This window comes from Mesoplodon densirostris, chromosome 3 (genome assembly GCF_025265405.1).
Source record: "Mesoplodon densirostris isolate mMesDen1 chromosome 3, mMesDen1 primary haplotype, whole genome shotgun sequence".
Lineage (NCBI taxonomy): Eukaryota > Metazoa > Chordata > Mammalia > Artiodactyla > Ziphiidae > Mesoplodon > Mesoplodon densirostris.
The window spans coordinates 27,419,833-27,444,330 of NC_082663.1; the positions used below are offsets into that span (position 1 = coordinate 27,419,833).

Consider the following 24,498-nt stretch of genomic DNA (forward strand, 5'->3'; position numbering starts at 1 on the left):
TACAGTGTTCTAGCTTCCAGCGCTTCCTTCTTTTTTTTTTTTTTTTTTTGCTGTACACGGCCCTCTCACTGTTGTGGCCTCTCCCGTTGCGGAGCACAGGCTCCGGACGCACAGGCTCAGCGGCCATGGCTCGCGGGCCTAGCCGCTCCGTGGCATGTGGGATCTTCCCAGACCGGGGCACGAACCCGTGTCCCCTGCATCGGCAGGTGGACTCAACCACTGCGCCACCAGGGAAGCCCCAGCGCTTCCTTCTTTTTTCAACCTGTCAGGGAGGGGAAATGTTCCCCCTGCCCCTCTTCGTTCTTCTGGCCGATCTAATAATTAAATTGACACAAGACGGATTAATAGGAGAAAAATTTAATTTGTATATATGGGAGCTCATGGAACATGAGACTCAAATAAGTGACAAAAGCAGGAAAATTTTTATACTTTTTAGACAAAGGAAAAATAAATTTGTGAAGAACTGACAAGACAAAAAAGGTTTGTGCTTGGGGTAGTAAATTAGTAAAGAAGAAACAAGGTTTGTTTATACAGCCTTCTTGGCCTTGAAGTCCCTGTCTCTGGTGATAAGGATGTTTCTCTATTTCCTGGTACAGGGAGGGTACCTTTCACATGGGAGGTTTACTTCCTGATTTCAAAGGGACAAAGAGGGTCAGAATGTCCTTCTTTTTTTTTTTTTTATAAATTTATTTATTCATTTATTTTTTGGCTGTGTGGGGATTTCGTTGCTATGCGTGGGCTTTCTCTAGTTGTGGCGAGCGGGGGCTACTCTTCTTCGCGGTGCGCGGGCTTCTCATTGCGGTGGCTTCTCTTGTTGCGGAGCATGGGCTCTAGGTGCACGGGCTTCAGTAGTTGTGGCACACGGGCTCAGTAGTTGTGGCATGCGGGTTCAGTAGTTATGGTTCGTGGGCTCTAGAGTACAGGCTCAGTAGTTGTGGTGCATGGGCTTAGTTGCTCTGCGACATGTGGGAGCTTCCCGGACCGGGGCTCGAACCCGTGTCCCCTGCATTGGCAGGTGGATTCCTAACCACTGTGCCACCAGGGAAGTCCCTGAATGTCCTTCTTATATCTGCTGTTTCTTAAGTAATTTTAATTCAAAATAATCGATGGGCCAAAGTGGCATATTTGGGGGGGTGCCTGCAATCTTTAGATCACCCAAGACATTCCACACTCACTCTCTTCTTTTTCACATGGGATAAAATCCAAACTCCTTGGACTTCATTTAGGGCCCTTCGCCATCTGGCTTCACCCCACTTTTCCAGATGAATCTCCTAGCCTTCCTCTATGCGAACTCTACACTGATAGAATTGACTGCTCATAGACTCTCAATGTGCCTTACTCATTTTGTGGTCATACCTAGCTCAGAGTTTTCCTCTTTTCCCACTCCAAATGTTCTCTCTCATCTCCCTAGGTCAAGCTTAAGGCTGTTCTCTTCAAAGCATCCTCAGTCTATTCCAATTCAGAGGTCCAGCTCTCTGTGAAGCATTTGATAGTATTTACGGTTGTAGCTTTCAGTTGACAATTATATGGAGTCTTGCACTATTTCATGTAGAGTGATACCTCAAAAAACAAATTCTTGGCTGACATAGATCTATTCTTCTGAGCACAGACCCAGCTGGAGGGAAGCTGCGGGATTCCTTGGTGCTAATTAGTAGGAGTAATAGGTGAGGAGGAAGAGGTAGTGATAGGTGAGGAGGTGCTGTCTTGGATCTTGGAGAAAGGCCAGAACTGGGCTCCTGTAGCTCTGCAGAGCCAGCGCTTCCTGGGGCCTGGGTAGCCCTGGCACTGAGCCTAGGGAGCTGCTGTGTGGGCTCCACCTCTGTACAGCCCATGGTCTCCAGTGGAGTTCTACATCAAGAGAATTTTCCGTTCTTTAGACTCACCTTAACCCTAGGATCTTTGCACAGCTGCGTTCTCTGCTTGGAACCCCCAGCACCTACATTTTACCCTGGCTGCTCTTTTCATTAGGGTTCCTGCCCGAACACTCCCACTTCATCCCTCTCAGATCTCAATTAACCTCATCCCAACACTCTTTACTGCATCATCCTGTTTTTCTTTTATTTCTTATAGCACTTATCTGAAATTACCAACTCTATTTAATTCTTTACTTGCTTATTGTCTGCTCCATGAGTTTACAGTGACCCTGTCAGCCTTGTTCATTCCTGAATTCCCAGCACTTAGAGCAGCACTGGCGTATAGGTGCTGAATACATTGTTTATGAAATGAGTGAATAAACTGGGGAAGGACCTTTGGGGCAGTTTCCTACACTTGAGTAAAGAGAGTTGTAGCTCTTTCTTGGAAGATAGGGAGAGGAGGTTGTGAGTCACATGACTCCAACCAGTGCCCTGAACTCTGTCTTTTCTCATCCAGCATCCAGATTTCGAGAGAGAACCATATCCATGGCTACCAGGGCCCAGGCCACCTGCTGATCTTCTAGTTACCCCACTGTATGAACTCATCCAATCCGACACCCCCTACAAAGTCCAAGGGAACTTACGTCAGCTGGCCATAGTCATTGAAGGTGCTTCCTTAACTGCATTTGGGTGTGTAAACTCCAGGCTGGCAAGCTACCATGCTGGAACAGTGGTTCCTGAGTGAGTTTCATCTTTTTACAGTCTAATTTTCATATTTTTATTTTTGACTTTTTCATCTTTCTCATTGAAGTGTATCTTGTATAACGTAAAACGCATGAATATTAAGTGAAATTTTTACATCCGTACATGCCTGTCTAACCACCACCCAGACCAAGATGTATTCAGCATCCCCACAGGTTCTGTCATACTCACTCCAAGTGATATCCCCCAAGGGTAACCTGACCTAGATCCCCTTGGATTATTTTTGCCTTTTTTTGGAATGTTGTAAAAAGGAATTATACAGCAAGTGTTTCGTTTTTAAAAAGTGGTCATCTAACCTGACACTGAATGAATAGAAGTGGCCTAGAGCATTTGCAATCTGCCTCAGTCTGCAGCACTGTGACTCAGGCAGTGCAGGGTTTGAATCATGATTCACTCCCTATATAACCTAGAGCAGAGCTTATTTAAACTTTTTGACCCTGGGTTTCTTCATCTAGAAAATGGAGAGAATCACCATTCCGACGTTGGAAAGTGCTTGTTAGGATGATAATGATCTGTAAAGTGCCTCACTGCAGTACCTGGAACATAGTGAGTGTCTGATAAATGTGTGTTGAATATATATTCTTGGCTATAGTCGGCATTCATTAAATATAGATTCAAAGACTCATATTAGCCATATTCCTGCTTGTAGTATGGAGTTCTCTTGCCTTCTGTGAACTACCTTACACCTCCAGGACTTCAGTTTAGGTACTTTTTTTTTTTTTTTTTTCCCAGCGGCTTTCCGGATCTTTGTTCCCTGACCAGGGATTGAACCCAGCCCTGGCAGAGAAAGTGCCGAGTCTTAACCACTGGACCGCCAGGGAATTTCCCAGGACTTCAGTTTAGGAATGTGTGTGGGTGTGTGGCCAAGGACTTCTGCAAAGACTTTTCTTCGCACTTTCTGGCATTAAACGTTATGACTTTGGCTTCCTTCCTTCGGATTTTACTAGCCAGGGTCAAATACCAGAGTAGGGGGTGGCGGGCAAGGATCATTTCTCGGAAAATGGGCCAGAAGTGTTGATCTTTTTCAGACATTTCACTTTATTACAAGAAACATTTATGGAACAAGTGCAAAGCTCGGTGTTTGTCATTCATGTTTTATTCGCTCCCTCACTCACTCACAAGTCAAATCCAATCTTCGCTGCATCCCACTTTCGTGGCATCGGTTCAGGATGAGGGGCGGTCCCTTTAAGGCCCTGGAAAGGGTCTCGGTGTTGGTTTCGGCGGGGAGGCCACGCCCCATCACGCGCGCGTGGTCTCAGAGGGGCGGGGCGGGCGTCTCTTTGCTGCCGTCACTTCCGTTTCTCTGTCAGTAGCGAGCGGGCGAGCTGGAGGCAGTTCGGCTACCGGAGCGGAGCGTGAGTGCTCGGACCCCGCCCCCACCCCCTCGTAACCGCCCTCGTTCGCCCCTCACCTTGCCAGCCCGGCCGCTGCGCGCCCGCAGCCCCGGTCCCTCTCGTCGACGACGGCCGCGGGAAATGGCGGCGCTGCCTGATCTCCCCCATGCTTCCTCGGCCTTCCCGGACCTCTCCTCGTCCCCGACTCCGCGCCCCACGCGCTTCAGGCCTCTCGGCCCCGGAAACTGGCCCCCGGGAGCTGCCCAGGGGCGGCGGGGGAGGCGGTGCCCGGCGGGGGCGAGGAGCCGCGGGAAGGGGGCCGGGGCGCCCCCGGGACAATACAGTGGCGGCCCGGGCGGGGGCGCGTGCGGGGCCTGCATCTACCCAAGGTCTCTCCGGGGTCCTCATCCCTGCCCCCAGGAGGGGGGACCCGGTCGGAGGAAGGCAGGCGGTGCGGCGGGGGAGACTGGCGCTGGGGGAGTGAACGGCTGGTTTGCTGGGGGGCAGTGAGCTCTTCGAGGCAAGAAAATGGCGCTTGGTGCAAGTCCCTCCTCTCCCACGCCGTCTCCTCCGCATTTCGCCGCCTCCCACGCCCCCTCCGACCGACCTGTCTCCCACCGCCCAAGGCGTTGTCAGCCCCGGGGTTCTGGCGGCTGCCTGGCGTCGCGCGGCCCCCTTCCTCCGTTTTGGTGCTTATCACCCTCGTGTTGAACCGAATTCGCGTGCCTTTTAGTCCTAGTTTATTTTCACCTCTTGTTTTCTAATCCCTCCTTCCCCATGCCTTCATCAGAGATCGGAGATTTCATTTTTTAAGTTGTGTTTTGTATATATTCCACACCAGCGCAGTTAGTAGCGCCTCGCCAGAATTGCGAGCCTGCCGCCCTCCCCCCCCCCCCGCATTTTCCCCCTTGAACGGTAAAGGCTCATTAAGTAAAAGTGAAAATGTATTTTGATAGAAGTTCAAACAGGCTGGCTTTAGTTACCGTTACCTTGTTTTCGTGTCGGATGGACTTATTTGTGTTAAACACGAGTTGGTTCTTTGAAATGATCTTAGGCCCCCAGGAACCTTTCATGAACAGATGGTATAGTTATGCCTGACTGTTTCAGAGTGAAAAACAGGGTCCGTTCAGTTGGATTACTTTAAAAAAAAAAAGCTTCTTGGCATTATTAGCTAGCATGAAAAACAACTAAATTGATTTTGGAGATTAGGTTGGAAAGCGGAACAGTAACAGGATTAATGTATAAAACGTGGCTATAAATGTTGCTTGCTCCCCTCTGAATTTACTACTCTTGGCATCAAGAAATTGCCAGATAAAATCAACATGGCTGGCTTGGGCATGGTTTGAGCTTTTTGAATTTAGTGGCTAGGCTAGGGATGGCCCATTTCTTTTCCCTTGACTTCCTGTTTTGGGATACATTAAGTGCCCTTGCTAATGGCAACTTTAGTCGAGATCTGGATTATTTATGGGTTTTTTTTGAAGTCTTTTCCACTTTTTTCAGCAAACATTATAGTGTATGTTGTGTATATTGGACCCTTTAGGGCATATAGAAGTTAATAGGACTCAAGTCTCTTCTGAGATGGAGGTGGAGAGAGCAAGAGATACTTGTTTTGAAAATAAGCATTTTACCATTTGGTATTATAAGTGCTTTGAAAAGAGGTACAGCGTGAAATTCCTTGAATTTTGGGAAACATAGAAGCACAAGACTCTGCCCTCAGGCACTCTGTAAACATCCACAGGGAAAGCAAGGTACTGGCCTATGTACCGTCTGGGGGGACCTGGGGAACTAGGGTCATAGTAGGAATTGGAGGAAAGGTTTTGCCCCTCCCATAAGCAGATTCTTCAAATTTTAGTTGTATTCCAGAATAGAAAATCAGTGTAAAATGTAAATGAACTGTGAATTATGTATAACTTTGATTCCGTACTTGCTCCTTTGATTGGCATGGTCAAAAAGCCAAAAAAATTAAGAACATATACAAAATATGAAAAATAGGATTTTAATGGTAAAATTAATTAAATATCGACATCTGTATAGTACAGTTGTTCACCATGCTGTGTGTAAGTTGATATCAGTTCCGGCAGTGAATAATTGTACATAAGTCTCCTCAGTGGCAAGTATAAAGCAGTACTGAGAATTATTCATATTTCTTATTGGTTTTAACAGTGATTGCTGTCAGCTGCCTTTTTGCAGTTTACCCTAAACGTAAACATCTAACCCTGCTAAAATGAAGTATAAAAAGCCCCACTGACTTTGAGAAAGAGAGAGGTGTAAGAGTATGAGATGTGTATGACATTTAGTTCTTCTTGCTGGGTTCAGAACTCTTCACTTTGCATGTTATTTTCAACTTGGAAGAACATAGATTAAGAGCATAACTTGTGTGCTCAGTGTAACAACTCCAGTACCAAAAATGGTAGAAAGAACTGTGGAACTTCTTGAATCTGTGATTGGGGGAGAGTTAAGTTGAAGGTAACAGAGCAAATTATGAATTATTTACATAATGTATTTTTCTTTCAGAATGCCGAAGTCAAAGGAACTTGTTTCTTCAAGCTCTTCTGGCAGTGATTCTGACAGTGAAGTAGACAAAAAGGTGACTATACACCATGTGATTTTTGTGATACTTAATTCAGCAGTATTGCCCACATCCGGTTCTGAAGGACTGCACAGCATATCAGAATCTTAAAATGAGAGGCTGGATGGATGTTTCTGAAAGTGCAGATGGCCCCTGAACCACTTGACTAAAGTGCCTAGGGTGCTTGTTGTACACGCACACGCCAAGTCAGACTTGAGCAAGTCTTCTGACATTAACAAGCTTCCTGTTGTGGCTTTTTAGGACTCCCTAGGGGAATAGCACTAGATTTAGGCCAAAGCCACTATTTGCCATTATTTAGTAATCTTCCTAATCTGTAGGTATTCTTTGTAGTTGTTGAGCCAAATTATCTGAACTCCTTGAAAGCAGATGTTAGTTTGACAGTCTTCTCAGCCTTGATGTTTATCCAGCCTTCAAGGATTACATAAAATTTGGCTTGGTACATTTTAAATTAGAATGTTACTTACTCTGGTCCCCTCCTTTTAATTAAATCAGCACCCAGCAAAGCTAACATGAAATTACCCATTTTGATAGAAGAGGCTTTTTCTGCATTAGGTGATAATTGTGCTATAAGCTTAACTGTGCATTCTGCTTAACTGAGCATCTCACACTGTAGTCAGGGCTTCTTCCACACAGTATTGTCCTTTATCTCCTAGAACCTTACATAGTTGTGTCTCTGAGCTCAGTTAGCAGTGTTAAAAGAAAAGAGAGCTTATATGAGAATCTTGGAGGAGATGGACTTTTATAGGGAAGTACATATCACCTGGAAGGTTGAAAAAAAACTTCAAAGAGCATGCATGGCTATATCGAGAAGGGAATGTCTCTCAGTTTTTTAACTTGCACACAGTATAGCATTTGAATACATTGATTTAACAAGTTTTTTATTGAGCTTTTATGTGCCAGGTATGTGCCATTCCACAAGGACTGTATAGACCCTGATAAAAAGAATAATTGCCTTCTGCTTATTGAGCTGAGGTAATTTTTGCTATTTATCCCAAATAATACTGTTAATCCTGTAAGGACTTACATTAACTGAATCCAGTCTTTCAGTTTGTGTACATAAATACATACATTATATCAGTATTTTACCTAGCATCACATAATTTGGTAAAACATTGTTTATATACCTTCCACTAAGGAACATGACTGCCCTCTACTGTTTGGATTGGGAACTCTACTGGATTTCATGGACTGTTGGCTAATTTTTAAATAAATAAATAAATAAAATTAATTAATTAATTAATTTGGTTGCACCGGGTCTTAGTTGTGGCAGGTGGGCTCCTTAGTTGTGGTTCCAGGGTTTCTTAGTTGCAGCATGCATGCGGGATCTCGTTCCCTGACCAGGGATGAAACCCAGGTCCCCTGCATTGGGAACGCGGAGTCTTATCCACTGTGCCACCAGAGAAGTCCCTGTTAGCTCATTTTGAGAATGAACCTATATGAAAAACTTTTAGAGTAATGCTGCTTTTAAAACATTGTTTTGATTTTGAATGCTAGTGTAACACATTACTGTTTATCTTAAGTTGTTTTTTTGTGATGAGGAAGTTTTGTGATGAGTTGTTGACCTCTGGTGCCCAGTACGAAATACCTTTCTTAGCTTTGCCTACTCATAAACTTGCTAAGCCAATTTAAGTCCTTTTTGGAATAGGCAGGCATAAATAATCATAAGTTGGTTGTATTCTTCCTAATTAGTACATTTTTTTTGTAAAAATAAGTAACTGACTAGTTGACTAGAGTGGTTTCCGAAAGTTTAAGTTTATTCAAAAGCAGCAGCCCCCATACCTCCATCTTTTTTCTCTCCCAAAGAAATTTTATGAGGGATCCCAGTCTATAAAATAATTGTTTCTCTGGTGAATACCACTCTAATGCCTGAAATATCTTTTGGGTTTCTGAGAGCAGTTTGAAAACACTGTACTAGATAGCAGTGCTAGGCTAGTTTCATAGTTCTGTTGTCAAGTGAAACTTGCTTGTGTATATATTTATGATTTTTTTATTAATAAATGGAGTGTTCTGATCCTTTAAGCCTTGAAAAGTAATGGAATCTTTTGAACCTGAGATGTGTTTTGTTCTCATGCAGATTTTAACCATATTCTTGTTTTTCTTTCAAGTTAAAGAGGAAAAAGCAAGTTGCTCCAGAAAAACCTGTAAAAAAACAAAAGACTGGTGAAACTTCAAGAGCCCTGTCATCTTCTAAGCAGAGCAGCAGCAGCAGAGACGATAACATGTTTCAGGTAAAGTGGGTTATTTCCTTAGTTCCAGAGGAATTATTACCTGGCTTGATCTAAAGAATGTTAAAAGTACCTTAATCTGATAATGCATAATAATCTTTTATGTATGTTACAATTCTCTTGACTAAGGATATTCCTTGAAATATAAGAACAAGTTAGTAGAAATGAAAGCAATTTATATGATGCTAGATGATTGTTAAAATCTAGAATTCTGTAGTTTTGCTGTATTTAAAACAATGGGAATTTAAAAGTTAGAGAAATGCAAAAAAAGATTGAGAACTGCACGTTTAGAGAGCAGCTTGGAGGAGGTAGGTCTAGTATTGGGCTGTGAAGTATGGATAGGATGTTACTGGAGGGGAAACAGCAATAAGACCTGCCTAGTTTTGGCTTGCTAACAGAAAGGGTGAATGGGTTTACTAAAATGGGCCCTCAGTTTATCTGTTGTGGGGATTAGGGTTGAGTAGTGAGGTAAAGTGAGGGAAGTTCATTAGAGGGCTTTGATGAAATTACTCAGGACTGGCATAGCTTCTTTCCTTGGGTTTCTTACCTTGTTTTAGGGAGACTTGTTATTGGCATCATGGTACAAGAAGGCTTTATGGGAGAGGCAGTGGGGATAAATTATGTGAGGTGATGAGGGCTTAGATGGTTTTTCCAGAAGATGAAATAGTGATGATTAAGATCGCTGGTGAGGAAGAATGCACTAGAGGAATGAAGCAATCAGTGAAGACTGGTTTTAAATTTGAGAGACAATAGAGATGAAGGTTTCATTGATAGATATGGGGAAAATAAATTAGTTTTAATGGCAGAAGTGGTTAAGTTTGGCCTTTTGGATCTGATTGTAAGTGTGATAAAGTGTCTCTGCTCTAGAACCTAGAAGGCTTAGTTGGGAACTGTTCATGTGGGTCCTTAGTATGGTTGACTGAAACCTTCCACTGAAGTAAGTATAAACCAGAGGGAGAAGAGGAGGTGACTGAGGACATGTCTTGTGATATTCAGGGTGGAAGGAAAAGGACATGGGTTAGAGAAGGTGGAGGAGAACAGGAAGAGATCAGTAATGGGAGCAAGGAAAAAATAAGTGCTTCGTGGGAGCATGAACAAGATAAGCGTCTCAAGGAGACATTAGTATTAGTCGAAGTCAGAAGGTTGGACAAAATGAGACTGCAAACATTTACTTGACTAGAAAGTAAGGCTTGTGTGTGTGTGCACTTATTCTTTTTTTTTTTTTTAAACTTACTGATGTCCTTGAAAGACAGTACCAGGATTAATGTGAGAATGGGAAAATAGAAGTTGGCTATTTTTACTCAGTTTTGTCTTGTTATAACTCTAGATAAAGAAATAGACACGTGCTAGCTATGCATAATACTGTATTGAACATTGGAGACATACTAAGTAGATTTTCAGGCGCACTGATCGTACAAAAAATGGTAAGTATAAGGAGATGATACGTTAGCCTGAGTGTAGTAGTCTTTCACTCGGAATATGTACATTGAATCATGTTATAAATCTTAAATACATACATTTTTAAATTAAAAATTATGTAAAAAAAAGTGACAAAATGCAGATCGATTTTTATGGGTTTTAGTCTTCTGACTTTTGTATATTTTAGAGGAACTAGGAGCAGATTGGATTAATTTGACAGAGAATGTGCAGATGCCTTGAAGTGGGAAAGAGCTTGGATTGTGCAGGAATTATGAAGCCCTTGTGTCTGGAGCCTAGAAAGTTGGCTGAGAGTGTAGGTAGGAGGTCTAGTTGATAAGGAAGGTGAAGGCCAGATCTTTCAGGGCTTTCCTGTTGGGAGACCAGTTTTAGGAGTTTTAGTTTCATTCTAAGTGCAGTGGGAGGCTATTTTAAGGGGCAGAATGAAATGTAAAATCTGCAAGAAAGTACCTCTTCCTTTCATAGACTTTCCTCCTATATAGAATGAAGGACTGCTTTGGAATAGTTCAACTTAATGTTTGTACTAAAGGTAAAAACTTTCAAGTATTTGCCTGGCAGTTATCTTGGGCTTTTCTCTGATCAATTCTGTTCACCGTATGCCTGCTTGTACTTGGATAATAGAGCATCTGTGGCCTATTAATGGATTTCATCTTGTCTCCCTTACTCCTGATTGTACAGATAAAGAAACTAGGGCCCACATTTAGAGATTTTATTCTATTAGAGCAGTTTTGGGAAACCAGTTCTTTTTTTATAGGGAGGTTATCTCACCAAAAGAAGTGAGTTCAGTTCTTAAGCCCTTATTTGGAAGGTTCCCAAGCCTCAAAGGCTGTTAGGCTCCTCACCCTTTTGAAAGTGCCTTTAGGAGGATCATGTAGGCCTGATTTTCAGAGTGACTTTTCACAGACCTAGTGACTACATTGGTTATGTAATTTAAAATGAGGACTTCATTTTTTTTTTTTTTTGTGCTGTACGCGGGCCTCTCACTGTTGTGGCCTCTCCCGTTGCGAAGCACAGGCTCCGGACGTGCAGGCTCAGCGGCCACGGCTCACGGGCCCAGCCGCTCCGCGGCATGCAGGATCCTCCCAGACCGGGGCACGAACCCGTGTCCCCTGCATCGGCAGGCGGACTCTCAACCGCTGCGCCACCAGGGAAGCCCGAGGACTTCATTTTTATTAGTAATAATGGTTTGATAATTTTATTAGGAAAGACAGGTGAAGGATGGGGTTTTTGGAAGGAAAATCAGTTATGCTCATTGTGCTTTGTAAAGTTAAAAAAAATTCTTTTTATTTAATTAAAAAAATAGAGATATATATTTCCTATATTTTTCATTTACCAAGAAAATGCCTTGAAGACAGCTCCCAGAGTGGAACTTTTTTAGACATTGCTAGTATCTTTAAGGACCTGGGTTATCAGGTATACTTTACCAAAGACAAATCTAAAATCTAAATTAAAGTTGTTTGAGTATTGCTTAGTAACCATAAGACAGGGTGTTTCTTTTTTTTCCTTAAACCTAAATACCCATCTCTTGAGAATAGAACTGGAGGAAATGATCTTAAATTTTGGTAAAGCAATGTGCATCAAACATAAGCAGCTCTCTAAATGTAATATTTGAAGAGAATTGTGCCCAAGGAAAGTCACTCTGCTGATCTTTTAAGCTGTGGAATGATTTGGGCAGATTCCTGAGTAGAGAGGAGATACTACTAGGTGCTTGCTTTTGTCTGGTTTCTTCAGCTCTGAATTTTGAGAATTTGGTGCCGAAGGGATATAATTTACCTGAGGTGACGTATGTGATGTGGATTGCAGAACTATCTTGTAATTACTTAGTACCTGTGTCTTAAAAGGTCAGAATGATTGAGGCAGGAGACATTGATCCCTATTCTTCTTCAGAGGGATCCCTAGTCGTCTTCAAAGTTCAGCACAAAGGGTCAGTAATACTGCTTTAGTTGATTTCATGATTTTAAGGATAAACCTGTTACTTTTAAATTATGTTATTACAGAGTCAGGTGTTCTTAACCTGGGGGTTTATTTTGGGAGTCCATGAAATTAATATTTTTTTTGGATTTTTTTGTGTTGAAGGGATTATTTATAACCATCAGTACCCCAAAGGGGACAGGAAATCAAAAAAATTTAAGAATCACTGTTCGGTATGAGGTACATATTATTTTTTTCTTGTTCACCTCCAGATTATGTGTGTGTGAAAATACGTGCGTTCTGTTGTGTGCCTGTTTTCTCCTATGACCTGTGAGTGCAGTGATCTTTATTCTACTTTTACTTATATCTAGACTACTACCCCCTCATTTTTCTGTGGTTAGTTTTTTTTGGGGGGTAAGAATTTGTCAGCTTTATTTCTCCTCAAGGAAGAGGTGACTATTGGGCAAGTTCTTTTCTTTTTTTAAAAAACTTTATTGAGATATAATCCATAGACAATAAAATGCACACATTTAAAGCCTAATTTGGTGAGCTGTAAAAAACCTACATGCTTTTTAAAATTTTATTTTATTTTTGTTTTAATTTTTATTGGAATATGGTTGATTTACAACGTTGTGTTAGTTTCTGCTGTGCAGCAAAGTGGATTAGTTGTACATATACGTATATCCACTCTTTTTATTGGGTTGGCCAAAAAGTTCTTTCGGGGCTTTCCTAACATCTTACAGAAAGACCCGAATGAACTTTTTGGCCAGCCCAAGTAGATTCTGTTCCCCTATAGGTCATTACAGAGTACTGAGTAGAGTTCCCTGTGCTATACAGTAGGGTCTTATTAGTTATCTATTTTATATATAGTAGTGTGTATATGTCAATCCCAATCTCCCAGTTTATCCCTTCCCTCCCTCCCCCCACTTGGTAACCATAAGTTTGGTTTCTACATCTGTGACTCTATTTCTGTTTTGTAAATAGGTTCATTCGTATCATTTTTTTAGATTTCCACATATAAGCAGTATCATATGATATTTGTCTTTCTCTAAACGTACATGCTTTTGTAGCGAGGCCGTTTCCATCACCCTGGAAAGTTCCCTCTAGACCTCCCTTTATAGTCCATTCCCTTTCCCCAGGTAAGCACTGATGTAATTTCTGTCCCTAGAGATTTATTTTGCCTGTTCTAGAGCCTCATATAAATGGAATCATACAGTCTGTATTGTTTTGTGTCTGGCATCCTTTGCTCACCATAGTGTTTTGAGATCATTCCTTGTTTGAAGTATCAGTGGTTGGTTCTTTTTTATTGCTGGTTGGTATTCCATTGTATGATTGTACTACAGTTCGTTTATCTATTCATTTTGGGTGGACATTTGGGTTGTTTCTAGTTTGGGGATATTAGGAGTAAAGCTGCTGTGAATATTCTTGTACAAGTCTTTTTGTGGACATTTTCGCCTTTTAGGTAAACACCAGATGTATTTGCTGGGTCATAGGCTAAGTGTATCTTTAACTTTAAGAAACTGTCAAACTGTTTTCCAAACTAGCTGTACCATTTTACAGACCCACCAGCAGTGTATGAGATTCCAATTGCTGCACATCTTCACTGGGTATTACCAGTCTTAAAAATTTTATTCACTTTAATTAATGGATGTGTAGTTTTACTTTGTATTTCCTTAATGTCTTATATTTTTGTTTGAAGATTCTGTTCAGATCTTTTGCCTATTAAAAAAAGGTCATTTGATTTATTGAATTTGAGGGATTTTTAAAAAATATTTTAAATACAAAGCCTTTGTCAGATACAAGTATTGTGAATATTTTCTGAGTCTGTGGTTTACTTTTTTAAGTTAAGTATCTTTAAATTTGAAAATGTCCATTTTCATCGATTTTTCGCTTTTTTGGTTAATGCTTGTTTCCTGCTTAAGATATAGTTCTTTACCCCAATGCCACAAAAATTTTGCCAGTGTTTTTTTTGCTACACTTTTTATAGTTTTAACTTTCATGTTTAGGTCTCTAATCCATGTAGAATTAGTTTCTTCTGTGTATAGTGTGAGATAGGGGTTGAGACTCATTTTTCACCCCTGTACAGATAATCGAGTTGTTCCAGTACCATTTGTTCAAAAGACTATTCTTTTCCTGTTGAATCACCTTGGATCTTTAAAGAAAACCAGTAAATATACAAAATGTTTATCTATTTCTAAACTCGGCTGTAGTCCATTGATCTCTGTGTCTGTCTTTAGTACCACACTGTCTTAATTACTATACTTTTATGGTGAGTCTTGAAATCAGGTAGTGTAAGCCCTTTAACACTGTTCTTCACTTTCAGAATTATTTTTGCTATTCTATGTATTGTATTTTCATACACATTTTATAATCAGCTTGTCAATTTTTATCAAAAAGTCTACTGGGATTTTGATTGGGATTAGGTAGATCTGAAGATAATTTGGGGAGAGTCAGAACTTGACAATATTGAAGTTCCTGTTCATGAATATGGTATCTCTGTCCATTTATTTAGATCTTTTTTGATTTCTCTGTTTTGTGATTTTTCTGGTATGTGTTTTGCTAAATTTATTCCTAAGTATTTTGTGTTTTGATTCTATCACAAATGTATTGCTTCTTTTGTTTTTGATTTATTTAAAAAATTTTTTTTAACATCTTTATTGGAGTATAGTTGCTTTACAATGGTGTGTGTTTCTGCTGTATAATTAAGTCAGCCAGCTATACATATACATATATCCCCATATCTCCTCCCCCTTGCGTCTCCCTCCCAATCCCACCCCTCTAGGTGGTTACAGAGCACTGAGCTGCTTCCCACGAGCTATCTGTTTCACATTTGGTAGTGTATATAAGTCCATGCCACTCTCTCACTTCGTCCCAGCTTACCCTTCCCCCGCCCCGTGTCCTCAAGTCCATTCTCTATGTCTGCGTCTTTATTCCTGTCCTGCCCCTAGGTTCTTCAGAACCACTTTTTAAAAATGTGTTGTTTCTTAAGTTCATTTTCCAGTTGTTCATTGCTAAACAATATGTACGATATTACATAATATAGGTAAGTATACATATAACATTCTATATTTTATAAATTTATATGTTACATATGTATTTTTTAGGACTTCTTAGATTTCTCGGTTGATGATGATTTTTGTTTTTACATCATCCTTTTCATTCTTTTTCTTGCTTTATTGCTAGTATTTCCAGTATAATATTGAAAAGAAGTGGTGAGAGCAGACATCCTTGCTTTATTCCTGATGTTAGGGGCAAAGTATCCTTCTGACTCTTCTTTTTCTCCTAATGCCTCTATTGCTTAAACTCTGGAATGAATGTGCATACTGTGGATTTGGTGCTTTGGGCTGGGAGAATGCAAAGTCATGGGATAAACGTGGTGCAGTTTTCTATAGGGCCCATCTTTATTTGAAAATTCACATTAAAGCTTTTTATGCTAAAATGAACACTGGAGAAAAAAATTAAAAAAAAAATAAAGTGAACACTGAATATATTAAAGGGCAGTATACAAAGGAAAACGCATAGTAAGTTTTTGGTTACAATAAGGGGTTCAGATGTTGGTAGGGCAGCGTCGGTCTGCGTCCCCAGGCTTCCCCTCCTTTCACCCCCACAGTTCTTTGGTGCTGGTGTTCCCTGAATCATTATTGCCAGATTTTAAGAGAGTCAGTTTATTGACCTATACCTTTTCCCTACTTTGTATTATTTCTTATTTAGAATAGTCAAACACAAGTTATTTGAAGGGTGATTAGGGACTTCAAATTGTAAATTCACAAAGTTTTAAGTACGTGGATGGTCAGTCACGTTTGAGAGAAAGAAAATGCCTCTTTTTAAGTTCATCTGTAGCAAACAATCATTTATACACACCTCATTGAAACTGTGGGTGACGAAGCTTGTTAGAAGTTTCTAGGGATCGAGGGTAGAAGTGAAGCTAGCTAACAATGTGTTGTGTTAACTGTATTGTCCCATGCTTTTTACATAAAATAACTGAGTACTTGTTATTACTAATTTAAGACTGGTAAAATGCCGTTCATATACTGTTTTTTAAAAAAAGGTTGCTTTCAGTCTTGATCTTTAACTTTTTTTCTAGTGAAATTTTAAAGTTGTAACCCTGTTTTTCTGCTTCTGCTTTTCTTTTTTTTCTTTCTTTTTTGTCCTTAGTTCAGGGACCTATAAAGGCTTCAGAATTCTCTTCCTGGCTTTTCAGGTCCTTTTCAGTATGGCTCCCATCTATTCAGCCTTTTGAATCTCATCAGTATCGTATCTTTCTGCTTTCCTTGGTCTCTGTCCTCATCACTTTTTTCTCCCTTTTGCTTAATTAATGGCCTGTCATTTTTCAAGGTCAAATTCCACCACTTGAAGTCTCTTGCCCTACTCAAGCCCACACTGAATGCTTACTTGACTTACGTAATCAATATTACTCTAGTAGGTTTTCAGTGTATTTTAATTTTATCTATTCATCTGTCACATGGGCTTACCTTAAAAACCAAAATGAAACAATGTTCAGTGCTGTAGGTGCCTAAGATACTTAAAAATTTGTTAGGTATTAAATCAGTGTTATAAATCACTATTAGGAGTTTCACTGTGATAATTATTTTGGTCTTATTTATTTAGTTCATCCATTAAAACAGTTTGCTGGGAACCCGATATGACAGGCACTAGGGGACACAAAGAGGACTGTAAAAAATAAGCCGTTAAAAATGACAGTAAGATCACTGGTGACTTTAGCATAGGCATTGGGAGTTTAATCAATGGAAACAGCAATTCTTGCCTTTCAAAGATTAGCAATAAAGGGAGGAAGGAAACATGAGGAAAGTTATACAATGCAGATTAGGGAAAATGCCTTATAGAAAGAGGAGAATGAGCATGTTTGGAAATGGTAGATAAGAAACCAACGGAAAGGGAAAGAATGTACAGTTGACCCTCAAATAATGCAGGTTTGAACTGCCTGGGTCCACTTATACACAGATATTTTTCAATACTAAATACTGCATGGTTTGTGGTTGGTTTAATCCTCGGATGTGGAGGGCCGAGGTATAAATTATACTTGAATTAACCTCTGAGTTGTTCAGGGGTCAGCTGTATATGCAAGAAATGGGATACAAAAGGTAAAGAACTTAAGAATTGATGAAGATGTGGGTAGGTACTGAGAAGAGAGATTTGAAGGCACTTAACCATACCTGATGGACTGTATTTCCTCCATAAAGCATGAGGCATACCCTGCAAATAGGGGGCACACCAGTGGGATGAGAAATTTGAGAACGAAAATGAACAAGACCTGAGACAAGAAAAAGCAGCCTGAGAAGACATAGGCAAGATGGAAGCCAAAAATGTGTACTTGTATCAGCACAACTGTGCTTCTACTTTAGCAATACTTGATATCCCAATAAAAGGGATTATTTAATCATTAAGGGACCCAGGTTTATAGAGAAAGCAACTTTTACATGATGATGTGTTTCAAGCACAAGATCATAGCTAGTATTTAAATCAGGAAGATTGAAGAGTAGGTTTAAAGTGAGTCAGATAGGTAGAGGTAGTAGAGGTTTTGATCAGATATCCTGAAAAGTGCTTATAGACACTTGGTTGAGTAAGCCTTTTCCTTCCCTGTGCAATCTGTAGTTTGTGTTAAGCAGCAGTAGAAGGTTTTTGAGAAATAGTTTTCTGTGGACAGTTTTAAGTTCTCAGTTTGAGACTATAAGTGGAGTGTATTAAAGATGTTATTTGAAATGAATGTCTAAAAAGAAAAGCTATCTCATGTTACTATTGACTGGAACTTTGGATTCTTACATTCAGAATGGTTGCTAAACCAGTGTAGCTAGCTGAGTCTGTGGATTCCTATGGTTGTGGTTTGTGCAAGATTTTGCTTTGTAATGATCTTTATGGTAAAAAAAAACCACAACATAAAACTTACCATCTTAACCATTTTTAAGCATACAGTAATGTTAAGTATGTTCACTTTATTGTGAAACAGAGCTCCAGAATATTTTCCTCTTGTCAAACTGTTAAATAACTCCCCTTTTCTCCCGATCTCCCCCCAGCCCCTGGTAATCACCATTCTACTTTCTATCTTAATCTGACTATTCTAGGTACCTCGTATTTTTTTTTTTTTAAAGCATACGAAATTTAAAAAAATTTATCTATTTTTCGGCTGCGTTGGGTCTTTGTTGCTGAGCGGGGGCTTTCTCTAGTTGTGGTGAGTTGGGGCTACTCTTTGTTGCAGTGCGTGGGCTTCTCACTGCGTTGGCTTCTCTTGTTGCAGAGCACGGGCTCTAGGCACACGGGCTTCAGTAGTTGCAGCACGTGGGCTCAGTAGTTGTGGCGCAAGGGCTTAGTTGCTCCGTGGCATGTGGGATCTTCCTGGACCAGGGATCGAACTCATGTCCCCTGCATTGGCAGGTGGATTCTTGACCACTGGGCTACCAAGGAAGTCCCTAGGTACCTCATATTAAGTACTGGAATCATCCAGTATGTATCTTTTTGTGATGAGCTTATTTCACGTAGCGTAATGTCGTCAGGGTTCATCCTTGTTGTAAATAGCACGTGACAGAATTTCCTTCTTTTTTAAAGCTGAATAATGCTCTGTTATGTATGTCCCAATTTAATGTAAAAGTGATTGGTAATGTGAGATGTGCTTTGTTTCATCTTTTTAGAAAGATTTTAACAGTGATAGTTCCTTTGGTGTAGTTTTGATATTGAGAATAGTAATTATTTTTGTGATTAAAAGTAGAGTGAGTGTGCAGCAAGTGTGAATATAAATATGGATGCCATTGTTGAACACCTTTTTATGTTTTTGTTTCTTTTGCAGATTGGGAAAATGAGGTATGTCAGTGTTCGGGACTTTAAAGGGAAAGTCTTAATTGATATTAGAGAATACTGGATGGATCCGGAAGGTGAAATGAAACCGGGAAGGAAAGGTAAGATTTAATTTCCTGAATTTGGTCCTAATGTTGGGATTAAATTTAAAATTATCTAAGCTTGAAATTGTTTGGACTTCATTTGAAATTGAAATAATGTTGATGGTGCATAGGGCATGGGAGATCCTCCTTGAGTTGATTCTCTTTATCTTCTGTAGCCTTTTTGGTTTTTTTTGGCTACACCGTGCGGCATGCAGGATCTTAGTTCCCTGACCAGGGATGGAACCTGTGCCCCCTACAGTGGAAGTGCAGAGTCTTAACCACTGGACCACCAGGGAAGTCCCTGTAGCCTTTTTGGACATGACACTTAACTTATTTTAATGAAATGTCTTAAATAAAGCTTGTTGAAATATCTCCCTCCCTCCTGCCAATAATACCCCTAATATCACTTCAGTTGGCTGCTAATTTACTTGAATATACCTTTAAAAAGATTACATCAATTCTGAAGTAGAATGGGGGCACTGGGAAGGTGTAAAATCAGGAATGGAAAATCCTGGTTTACAGTGTTTCCTTTTTTTTTTTTTTGTGGTACGCGGGCCTCTCACTGTTGTGGCCTCTCCCGTTGCGGAGCACAGGCTCTGGACGCGCAGGCTCAGCGACCATGGCTCACGGGCCCAGCCGCTCCGTGCCATGTGGGATCTTCCCAGACCGGGGCACAAACCCGTGTCCCCTGCATCTGCAGGCGGACTCTCAACCACTGCGCCACCAGTGAAGCCCTACAGTGTTTCCTTTTGGTTCATCTCCAAACAGATATTCTTTAGGGTGGTATCCTTTAAGTGGGTCTTTGTCCTCCTTCCATTTTTGCGTCATCCAGTCCCAAGCATGTCATCATCACAGAAGCATGCTTTATTCATTCACCAAATAGCTACAGAACATTTGTGTACCAACAGAAATTCATATGTTTGGCTGGTTAGCTGCTTTAGGTTGATCCTTAGCTAATGAAAAAAATGCCTCCTTATTTTCTTCTACTCTGCCTGCATGTCATTTTGAAAAGTACCACTTGTTTGCTTCATGTAATTTTTGACTGTATTAAACTTAACCTTTATATGTTTTCGTACCCTTTTCTTCTTCAGGCTACTTCTGGATTGATCATTCAAGTTGTCCCACTGTAGCCAATGCCAGATTTCTTTTCTTGTTCCTGCGAACATTTACTAAAATGATTTGATTAGCCCTTCCTAAGTATTGCCCTAATATATTCTCCTCTTTGCTCTCAACTTCATGGCCTCCCAGCAGTTTTCTGAGAAATTCGTTAATCTTCCAATTCTAGTTTATTTCTGTGCTTATAAGGGTCAGGCATTAGAACATTGTAAGTTTAAAGCACAAAGTACTTTCTGTTCATACTTTTATGTCTTAAATAGGAACATGTCATTAGCTAATGTTTTAAATGTTTATGTGTCTGGTGATAGGCTGAGATTTTATTCACATTAGCTAATTTAATTATTCACAACAACCCTTTGAGTTATAAGCAGCATTTTACTGATGATGAAACTGAGGTTTAGAGGTAATTAATTTTTTAAAGGCCATAGAGTTAGTGAGGCTGGGATTTGAAATCTGGCAGCCTGACTCCAGAGTGAACTCTTTTTTTTTTTTTTTTTTTTTAAGCAGACGTCTTCTTAGAAGCCCATATGATTAAAATTTATTTATTTATTTATTTATGGCTGTGTTGGGTCTTCGTTTCTGTGCGAGGGCTTTCTCTAGTTGTGGCAAGCGGGGGCCACTCTTCATCGCGGTGCACGGGCCTCTCACTATCGCGGCCTCTCTTGTTGCGGAGCACAGGCTCCAGATGCACAGGCTCAGTAATTCTTGCTCACAGGCCCAGTTGCTCTGCAGCATGTGGGATCTTCTCAGACCAGGGCTCGAACCCACGTCCCCTGCATAGCAGGCAGACTCTCAACCACTGCGCCACCAGGGAAGCCCCGGAGTGCACTGTTAACCAGTATGCACGGTCTAAGAAGTCCTGTTTGGATTGTGTCTCGGGGATTTTTCCAAAGTGAAGTGAGTGCTTCTGGAAGAACTCAGCACAAAGTCATTCATGCTGAGTTCCTGTGGAAATTTTGAGCAAATGTTGGAAACAACTGCTTGTAGAAATGGGGTGTCAAATACCGAATCTGGGTCTGGCCACATAGCCTGCTAGTTTGCAAGCACTTGTGAGATAAATCTTCAAATCATAATTTGCGCTCACTGGGTATAATAGGCATTACGCAGGATGCAGTGTTGAAAGTAAAACTGGACATAAGATTGACCTGCTAAGGTAATTGTGATGAATGTGTAATTAACAAACGTAAGGGATTTGATTCTTAATGTACTATTGTGCCATTCAAAATGGCAGTTTAGATAAAACAATATTTTAGTTGGAAGTATGAAAATCTTCAAGAGAGCTTAAGTAGATATTCAATTTTTGATTTTTAAACTTTTTTTTTAGGTATTTCTTTAAATCCTGAGCAGTGGAGCCAGCTGAAGGAACAGATTTCTGACATTGATGATGCAGTAAGAAAACTGTAAAATCAGAGCAATGTAAAACCTGTACTGTTCTAGTTGTTTTAATCTGTCTTTTTACATTGGCTTTTGTTTTCTAAACATTGTTTTCCAAGCTATTGTATATTTGGATTGCAGAACAATTTGTAAGATGAATACTTCTTTTTAAATGCGCATTATTAAAAATGTTCTGAGTGAAGCTAATTGTCAGTTTTATTAAGGAGGATTGCTTTTGTGTCCACCACCTAGTGCAAAATAAAATCAAGTAATACAATCTTAACTGTTGTGGCCTTCTTTGATCAGAAAAGTTGGTACTACTTAAGGCCAAAAGTAACAGTTTATCAACTTTTTAGTTTCAACTCAGCTTTTACCTTCAAAAGGATTAGCATCGCATTGAATTTAGAAAATTTTGGTTTGTGAAATTCATGGTTAATCTGTTTCCTTCTAGTCAAATATCTGGACTTGTTTGATTTTTTTTCTTTTCCCCCCACCCCAATGATATTTCACTTTTCCTTTTTTTTCTTCACTTCCTTGTCCTTTTAATAACTTGTTATGTTCAGTTTTCGTTTTGCTTTTTGCTCTTTTTCTTGAGTATATTATGCTAATTTGGAAAGTCTGAAACTGTCAAAATGTTACTTATCTCAATAAGGTACTTGTAAGTAAAATATTATATGAGAACTACAATCACTAATTCTACTGTATTAAATATTAGGAGATATAGTTTGATAAACAACATGGCTTGTATGAAAACTCCGAGCAAGTAAATGTATGTATGTCATTACCTGTAGTGTTCTGTGTAGTTGTTATTGATTAGTCTGCAGAAAATAATGACTTAGATATCTGATTTGCTTTCACTTATTAAACATATTCACCATGGGATGATGTCTATAAAATCAGATATTGTTAAATTAGACTAGGATTTAATAAAAATTGTGAAAGCTTACTGGCCTAACATTTTATTTTATGACATTGAGTATGGATTATATATAGCCAGAGATACCACTGAGCTTAACTGTCATAGTAGATAATGTGGTCAATTTTTAGGGGAAAGAGCACAAAGAGCACATACTTGTGTTTTTTAGCCTTTGCTTCAGTAGACTTGGTTCTTTTGCAGTTCATTTATGGGACAGTGGCATTCTAGACTTAATGTTACTAAGTTTTAGCAGGCACTCTGAAGTGATTTTCATTGAACCATAATGATGAAGCAGATGTAGGTTGAGGCACAGATTTCAGGGGCTTTGCAGCAATAAATAGGGCATGGTGTGCCTTAGGAGAAGAATGTAAAGAAACTATAACTGAAATTAAAAAAGGTGGCAGTGAAGAGGAAGGAATTCTCTTCACACTAAATGATAACACATGATATTTTGATCACATTGATAGGACACAGTTCTAGATAGAATAGTAAAAAGAAAGGTTTAAAGACATGTAAAAAATTCTTGGTAACATTTGATAGCTAATCTCAAATGGTTACTACCATATCAGAGAGTTGCACTATTATAACAAGTATGATTACTATGTCTAAAACATTTTATAGTAGAGTTGTCAAGGACTTGATTTCAAAACCATATGCCAGGCCACACAGAGTTATCAGTTTTTTTTCTGGCAGTTGTTCTAAGTGTTTCTTTTACATTTTTAAGATTTTTAAAAAGTGTTTTTTAGCAGTAACCCTAATATGTGCATAATTGGAGAAATAAGTCCTCTTTTCTGGTATTTTAGCCTTCATCACATAATAGGTACTAAAGTGTTCAGAATACGTATTTTAGACAAATCATACTTGTTTGAAAACTTTCCCCTTATTTGGGAACATATTAACTGAATTGGGTAGATTTGTAAAGTATTCCTTATTGTATATACAGAAAGGGTAGTTAGAACACAGAACTCTGATTTTGGTGTAGATGAAGAGGGAGTAATGGGTAAATTTCCTAGGTTTATGTGAAATGACAAGGTATATGCATTTTGAAACAATCTGCTAATACAGAGATGTGCTGAAATCTGTTACCTAGGCATTTTCTAGCTGTTTAGTATTATGTCATTAAAACTTTCAAGTAAGGAGTGTTTCTCTGGCAGATTCTGGTAATGTTCTTGGTAAATTCAGTACATTACTGGATATGTAATATACAGAAATTATTAATCTAGTGTGTGTGTAGAAAAGGATGAGAACTGCGTTAAAAGAAGAGACTTTTTAAAATAACTTGTGCTGGAAAGAAAAGATAAGGTATATTGTTTTCTATTTAAACTTTACCTTCTTGGTCAGATTTCTTCCAGGAAGAAAGTGTGACATTTTCAGGCACTGGTTTCTTAGCCTGGTAATGCCAAAATGAATTTAATTCACGCCAGCCCACGAATCTGTGCAGTAGCAGGGCCTTTCTAGTGGATTTTTGTCTTTGTCTTTTTAAAGTACAAGCAGCATTTGACCAATTTCTAATGCTCTTGGCGTTTAAAGAACAACCACTAAAGAAAAACTCTTATAATTTTATTCTTTTTTATTTTGCTTCATAAATGCTTAAGAACTTCTTTTGAAAGAAGAATACTCCTACCTCATTAGCTAGTCAAGATGCTGTGATGGTCAGCCTATTCTTCATAATGTGTTTAGGAAAAAATGACAGGAAAAGTAAGTACGTTCTGGCTTGGCTATTGAGGGGAAAAGAGAAAGAATTGAGTATTAATTATTTAAATGTTCTTGATGGGGGTATGTTAGAAGAGAACTATAAAAGTTTGAAATTTTAAAAAAGTGCTAATGTTTAGGTATCTCTCCTTAAGTTCTTTGCAACTCACTTTTTATGGAAAATCCAGTGGAACACTCAAAAGTTTTTGCTCTTTTTCTTTAAAGTGGTGTTTTTTCCAGATAAACTCAAGGGGTAAACATTCACATAGTAACAAATATGTAATTCTGTAATTGTGGAATACCTGTCTGCTTTGTTTGGTACATCTTCCATGGAGATGTCAATGAATATACTGCATCTGTGAATATTTTAAATGTTGAAATAAAAACAAGAAATGTGG

The 24,498-nt window shown here is 39.5% G+C and overlaps 1 protein-coding gene across 1 annotated transcript; it reads left to right on the top strand.

The window, feature by feature from the left end:
- The first annotated feature begins 3,883 nt into the window (after window positions 1-3,883).
- SUB1 (SUB1 regulator of transcription) lies at window positions 3,884-24,498 on the top strand. The gene is made up of 5 exons (XM_060092765.1): window positions 3,884-3,970; window positions 6,464-6,536; window positions 8,645-8,767; window positions 18,912-19,020; window positions 21,443-24,498. The coding sequence occupies exons 2-5, from the start codon at window positions 6,465-6,467 to the stop codon at window positions 21,520-21,522; spliced, it is 384 nt and encodes a 127-aa protein (XP_059948748.1). The 5' UTR covers window positions 3,884-3,970; window position 6,464; the 3' UTR covers window positions 21,523-24,498.